This window comes from Montipora foliosa, chromosome 4 (assembly GCF_036669935.1).
Source record: "Montipora foliosa isolate CH-2021 chromosome 4, ASM3666993v2, whole genome shotgun sequence".
Lineage (NCBI taxonomy): Eukaryota > Metazoa > Cnidaria > Anthozoa > Scleractinia > Acroporidae > Montipora > Montipora foliosa.
Window position 1 is genome coordinate 48,185,243 of NC_090872.1, and position 7,500 is coordinate 48,192,742.

Sequence of the window (7,500 nt, forward strand, 5' to 3'; positions counted from 1 at the left end):
GACGATAGGTAAATCTTCATCGAATCCCAGTCAAGTATATGATCATTTTTAGCTAAGTACCTTGCAACTAGACAATTACCTGTGGAGGTTGTCGTTTCTTTTCTGTCTTGTGAACGACTGCATACAGGTAGTCTTTGCACTCATTTGCTTTTGCTGCTTCGCTTTCGGTCACATCACTTTCAAGTCCAAGCGAAGAAAGATCCACACTGGGGTTATAGTTCCCTCCGTTGTCCGTTGGACATGGATCCCCATCTTGCATCACAGGGCCTTTATGAAACGTCACTTTGCCTTGTTTGTTATCAATGTTAACAACTGCGTAAACATGCTGCCTTTCCTGCCCAATTTTTGTATATCCACTTAAGACGTCACTTTTTTCTGAAGTTCCAGCTGGTGTGGATTCGTCGAAGGGAACAAGGTACCCATCACTCGATTGTGCATGGATAAGTGCTTTTTGTTCCGGGACTAATGACTTTCTCCAACGTGATTTTCTTTCGACCTTAATATTTGCGATAATATTCTGTTGTTTAATTTCATCTATATCTTCGTATTTGTCCATTTTCTCTTCTGGGGGTGGACAAACATCACGCTCTCTCAGTTGGGTGCAGTTGTTCAGTTGTTGACCTTCTGGTCGTCGACTTTTCGAGTTCGAGGCTTAAAGAGGAAAGAAAATAGCTAATTATGTTTGTTACTAATTAAGAGTGGTCACCAAGTTAGATCTTTGAGAAGACTGAAATAGAGAATTCTTATGGAATTAAGTTGCTATACTTATATACTTATTTTTGTATATAGAGCCAGAAAGGCAGACCTTAAGAAAAGATAGTTTATTTAACGTGGAGCTTACGCTTAGCTTAATCAGTTGCCTTACAGGTAATCCACGATCCTAACATATTCTAAAAGTTAAAAGACTGAAATAGAAACTGAGAACTTAAAGTAAAAACGATAACAAAGACAAAACGAAAGGCAGCAGTTACCACAAAATCCGTATCAGTAAAACTTGTGCGATCGAACTGCATTTTCTTTTTCATCTCATTTGTGCCCACTTTAGTTTTATAATATCGTTTTCTAGCTCGTTCCATTTGTTAGCAGCATGAGATCTCCACGATTTTAGACCTTATTTAGACGTGTTACTTTTACGCAAAGAAAGAAGATTATACTTGGATGAGCGTAAAGTGATTAGATCCTTACTCGCAGGTGGATATTTATACGATTTGCTATTCATTTTTTATTGTCAATAGCACGTCTTGAATTATTAGAGTTTCCCTGGTCGGAAGTTTTATTCTTTGCAAGAGATCTTGATAAGATGTACTTTCTCGATTTTAGCAGTAACTGTTTCTTTTACCGAAGTGGTGCCAGACTTGATTGCAAAAGTTAAAATACGGCAGTATAAATGCGTGATTAATCATAAATGGAAAAATGATCTTCAATCTGTTCAGAGCACATATCTAAGAACTTGCTTTGCGACAAAGACTTGAAATATGATCGTCAAATTTCAACTTTGAAATGATATATGAAATGGATCATATATGAACTGCGGATATGAAATCAAGTGAAGCTATTGTATGATCCTCACAGTCATGAAAGCAATTTTTGCAGTTGCTTAAGGAAGCCTGATTAATTCAGGACTTCAACCGGGTTTGAACCCGTGACCTCGCGACACCGGTGCGACGTTGGGAGCTGGTCATTTGTGGGTTCTAATGTTCACGTGAGAAATGAACCAACAATGAAATGATATGAAATCAAATGGCAAGGGATCGTATATGAACTGCGAATATGAAATTAAGTGAAGCCATGATCCTCGTAGTTATCATAGCCTCAATGAATTCATATCCGCAGTTCATATATGATCCATTTCATATAGCATTTCATCGTTGATTCATTCCTCACGGGAACATTGGAACCCACAAATGACCAGCTCCCAACGTCAGTGGCTTCATAGCTCAGTTGGTTAGAGCGTCGCACCGGTATCGCGAGGTCACGGGTTCAAATCTCCTTGAAGTCCTGAATTTTTCAGGCTTCCTCGCAATTGCAAAAGGATCATAGCTTTACTTAAATTTCAACTTGTTATCCAGCACAACCCCCAAGAGGTTAACTGAATAGAGTGTAATGTGAAGTGCTAGATTTCAATCCCATATGAACCATGTGAGCGTTAGCCCTACAGATGGAAATGGGCCCACACAAGGACAGAGAAAAGCTCTGACCAGGGTGGGAATTGAAGCGGCGGAGATCTAACCCGAAGGTCGTGGGTTCAATTCCCACCCTGGTCAGAGTTTTTCTCTGTCCTTGTGTGGGCCCATTTCCATCTGTAGGGCTAACGCTCACATGGTTCATATGGGATTGAAATCTAGCACTTCACATTACACTCTATTCAGTTAACTCTGTTTAAAAATATAAGTGCGACACGGCCAACGTTTGTATAAACGTAACCTTTCCCCAAGAGGTTAGTTTCATCAGTGGTTTTAATGTCAATATCAGGAAAGTGAAAGTGCAGATTATCTTCCGCTTTGCCTGGCATTTTTCTGGATTAGGTTTCATACCATTTTGAATAAAGGTATTACAGGGGGAGTTAGTGGACATCTAAGTTAGTCAATTGAACATCAATTCCCTTTTAAAAAAGATTCGCGTTGGGCTGCATCACATAATGACAATTGGTTGAGGAAACTATTTAGGCTTTTACCGGAAAGTCAGAGTCTCTGTATCACATAATTGCAATTGGTTGAGTAGACAATTTGAGCACCACTAACCAGAGAACTCCTTACGTATAGCCATTTTAACATATTAATTATTTTTAATCACGGGTCAGTAGTTTAGGTAGGAGTTTATGATTTTTTTTTCTTCTATGCGCTAAATCCGTTGAATGATATAAAGTTCAAAAAGCGAAATAAAGACTGTCGTGTAATTTGATTTACAGATTTTGTGACATGCGTGACAGATATATTTGGCCTCGGCAAGAGTGTCTGTACTCTTTCTTGCTGTCTTCACCGTTCTTAGACAACATTATTCGGCTTTTTTCTAGTGCTCGTGCTTGCTCTTTCTTGCTCTGCCCTTCATTATAATTTCGTCCTTTTATTCGGGCTCTTTCTTGCTCTCTCTCTCGTAAGTTGTTTATCACTGATATTTCGCCTGTTTTCTCGTGCGCTCACTCGCTTTCTTTCACGTTGAGCATTGCATACTCGTCGCCTGGTTACTATTTCTTATTTATCCATCTCTTCTCTATCTCTTCTTTAAAAAAAAAAAAAGAAAACCGCTGGTTTCAGCAGTGCTTTTGAATGCAATTTTGAAGAATATTGGTTGAAAGTAAAAAATGCTCTTAAGATGGCTGATACCCCGCCTGCAGCAAATTGTGCGCATGCAGCTCCAAAGTCAAAGTAACGCAATTTCTAAACAATGTATCCTGTATTGAATGACCTTTTCATAGTACGCTTGTGCACAAGTTTAGTTGGTTGTCGCTTCTCCGTAGTAGAGATGAGACGACCGGTAATGCGTCTGTCACTCAGGTTGTCTAAGTTGCAGATTATCGAAAAAAACAATCGATCTCGGAGGTTCCTCGGAGGCCTTGGATAAAATTCCATGGAAGCCACCTTCTTTCCCGAGCAGGCCTCTTTAATTAAACACCAAACGTTTTTACCTTTCACTCGAGGCTGGTGCATGCAGAAGAACCAAAGAATAACGCAAATCACCAATATAATCAGAGCAAGTACAGATACGGCAATAATAATTAGCCGTGAGTTGCCATCTGAAGTGTCCTTGACATTTTCACCGGGGTTTTCACGGTGTGTCGCTAGGGAAGAAATCAAAGTGATTACACAATATTTTTTTACATCTAGGGATTGTTGATGTATTCCAAGGCAATGAAGGGGGACTTCACATGGGCACAGTAGGAAACCAATTGCACTTGGGTTTCTTTCACACGCTGATTGGACTTACCCAAGGGTGTGTTTTGTAAAAAGAAAAGCGTTTAACACCTGGTCCAGATGTTCGAAGGCCGTATATCTTTATTTGGTGAATACATCACTGTCGAGCGGTTTCGATCTCTGCGAAGACTTTAGTATACGTATTTTCTAGCGTAACTGTGAATACGAATCATAGCACAGCCAAGTTAAGGAATGTAGGAGAGCCATGGCCAACGTTTAATACTTCGCAGAGCAATTTTATATTCTGGATAGTGGCCTATTCACTGGGTAAAGTCATCCTGCCTTTGAACTACTGGGGCCTGGATTTCTAATTCTTTAATTTCTTTATTAAATCAAACGAGGAGCGGATTGGACTATTACCATTATTAACGGGATAGCGCCTCAGGCGCGTGACTGCGTAGAACCTGCAGACCAGCCGGACAAACGGTCCATGAAGAGCCTTGATAAACGACCTACCTATGCAGGAATTCTTTTAGCTCAATTAGTGTAGCATCCGACCTCTGTTTACGGAGCTTTCCAAGCGACTCTTATGTACCGTTGTTCTTAATTATTGGCCTTGAAAATTATAAATCCTTTACTCAGTATTAAAAACCTCGAGAAAAAGAAAGTGTCCTTCTCATTTTCAATGTTTCGGATCATAACCTGGCAGAAGAAAACAATGCTACCCTCCCTCCGTTTGCAGCTTAGCTTTGACCCGTCATTGTTTTGAGCGGATATATACACACTCTACGCTATCCAAAAAGTCTTGTGTTATGCTTTAATAGTTGCTGTTGTTTTTTTCTCAGGTTTTATCCCCTGGATATAACAGGAAAGACGAACCAATCCCGGGGGTGTGTGTGGGTGTGTGTGTGTGTGTGTGTGGGGGGGGGGGGGGGGGGGGACTCCCATATGGAACAGACGGGGATGCTCGTCGGAAATTTTGAATTTGACCCCTAAAGGAGACCATCTGGGCGTGGCTCAAGCTTTTTGTGACCCCTAAAAGAGACTAATCTGGGCGTGGCTTAAGGAAACTTTGACCCCTAAAAACAGGTTAAAAAGAAAATTTGAGACCTTGGAGGCTTAAAATATTGGCGCTTTTCCCGGAACACCCTAAGCGAGACCAAAATCCTAAATTTACACCCCTAAGCGAGACGACGAGCTTCCCCGTCCCCCGTCTGTTTCATATGTAGTTCTTTGCGGGAGACAACTTATTCGATTCGGACGTCATCATCATCACCATCATCTTCATCTCTTTTATTAACCCTCGTATTTTAGAGTAGTTTGATGTAGCTAGTAGCTCCGAGCATTTACCCTCCCAACCATAACAAAGCACAGAGGACAGACCACAACAACAAGAAATCATGCAAATAGTGCTTTGGATCTTTTACGTCCCACAGGGTTATGAACATTGAAGGGTTGTGAGAGGGGGCATGCGGCATATCCTCCTTATTCAACAAGACTAGCTATATATAGTTTGTCTAATCATTTTCAGGTGTCTTTACAAAGGCAGCTCCTCAGTTATTTAAAGACCCTGACTGTTGGCTTAGACGAAGTCGAACTCACGACCTCCCGCAGTTGTGATCGCTGACTCTATGCTGCCAAGTACGACGAAGTTCTTAAAATTACGTAGTTACTCTAGTAATATCATTGTTTTCCGCTTACCTACACCATGTCGCCGTGGAGTAGTAATCGCTGAAACCGATGAAATGGAGGAAGCTGGTAACGTTTGAATTGTGGTTAACTTGGTTGATTGCTTGTCATCTGCAGTCACTGGCACAGTTTGTAATTTAAGATAAGAAGATAAGATAATAGTGTTACTAAACAGGAGGCAGCGTGGTCGAGTGGTTAGGGCGTTGGGTTTGCATGCGGTGGCTCCGTGTTCAAATCCCGTTCTAACCTCTGGTTAGGATTTGTTTCCGGTTGTCCCGGATTCAACTCAACCACGCTTCGTAAATAGCCAACTGGTTTCCCAGGCCAGTTGGCGTTCTTAAAAATGTTTCTGTTAAGTTTGAATTGTTTCTTTCATATTGTTAAAAGTGGGGTGCCTGTAAACTAGCTTGATAGCTAAGTGCACTTCCACGATAAACAAAGCATTTACATTTTTTTTACAACTTGTAAAATGTTCAAGAACAATTGAATTGCGTCGTTTTACCAAGTAATGTAAACATATACAAAATATAAAAATGGATTCATTTGGCCGCTCTAGAGACACGTAATCCAGACGAATTATACGTCTTTCATGTTATTCGTCAAGTGTAAACACGGAACGAAACTTAAAAGACGCATAATCCTTCTGGGACGAACTTGGCCAGCCATTTTTTCTGCATCTGTTAAGGTCGTCTAGTATCGGGCAAAAGACGCATAATGCGTGTGCAAGAACTATCCACTTTAGTCCGTCTTTCAAGACGCACTAAACTGGAAAGTTCGTCCGGACGCATAATGCGTCCTGTGCCCGTCTTTATATTAGACGAATTTAACAGACGCAGAAAAAATGTTCGCCCAACTTTGTCCCAGACGAATTATGCGTCCCTAGTATAAAAACGGCCAATATATATAAAAACATGGGATAAAAACGTTCTCGTAACGTTCTGTCCGACATTTCATCAGATGATACTTTCTCTTAAGTCTTAAGTTGCAGCTTTTTTGATGCCACATTAAAATAAAAGAAGATAAATTCGAACTCCGTTTTTCTATTTACGGCAGTGCACACAATGGTAACTTTGTCAACAAGATGGATTGAATTATCAAATCCGTTATACGTCCATTTTATGGCCGTTTTGGTACTCCATTCCCTGTAACGTTAAATGTTCCGATGCAAACAAATTTGTTTTATTTTTTTAGTATACATGGATGAGTGGGACCTTCAAATTAAATGCAATTAAATTTGATAACAATATATAACCAACATTATCATACAATAGGATGCAGGATGGCTGTGAAGGGAAACCGAATTTCTGTATTAGGACTAACCTCCTCTCCTTACAACGCCGTAAAATATGATACACCAATGGACGAAACACCATTAACATCCATTTACAAAGAAATGCCCACAACTTATCATTTAATTCATTAGCCAATGGCAGAAGCACATGACCTTGAATCGTGTAACTTGCAACTGTTTTGCTTGGAACAAAGCTGGGAATTTTTGGACACCAATTTTATGCCCAAATATGGACAAAATAAGATCAAAGCTGTATGCGCTGGAAAATGCACGAGCTACTTGACATCCAAATAAGGAAAATTTTAAAGTAAAAAAAACCCAGCGCTGAACGAGAGTTAAACGCTTCAAGATCACGAGTTTCTGTCAATGGTAAGCGATTGTTATGGAGCGATATTTTGTGAAAAGAACTCCGTCGATTTTCCGTGGAGGGATGTTTTATGGAACAAAGAAAAGGCGATTTTTTTCTTTGAGAAACGCTTTTGCGAATCGCTAGAACAACTGCAGAAATCAAAACCGCAAATTGAAAGGTTTAGTACCACAGGGTATCAGGAATCGACTTTGACCGTAAAAATGTCGTTGCTTTCAACTTACTTTCACCATGCGGTTTTGTGGTGGTCATCTCTGACTCTGTGGCACCGGAATTGACTGGTGATGTTTGGACTGAAGTAG

General features: G+C 40.3%; 1 protein-coding gene across 2 annotated transcripts in view; it reads right to left on the bottom strand.

The window, feature by feature from the left end:
- The window catches only part of LOC138000894 (uncharacterized), a 47,190-nt gene that overhangs the window by 1,213 nt on the left and 38,477 nt on the right, over positions 1–7,500 (bottom strand). Inside the window, exons 4-7 of one of the 2 annotated variants that reach the window (XM_068847563.1) lie at positions 7,423–7,500; positions 5,553–5,660; positions 3,626–3,778; positions 80–651 (exon numbers count right to left, since the gene is read on the bottom strand). The exon at positions 7,423–7,500 is cut by the window's right edge and continues 39 nt beyond it. In XM_068847563.1, coding sequence (XP_068703664.1) covers positions 80–651; positions 3,626–3,778; positions 5,553–5,660; positions 7,423–7,500 — 911 coding nt within the window. The remainder of the gene's footprint in view (positions 1–79; positions 652–3,625; positions 3,779–5,552; positions 5,661–7,422) is intronic. The other variant, XM_068847564.1, reaches the window with a different exon arrangement.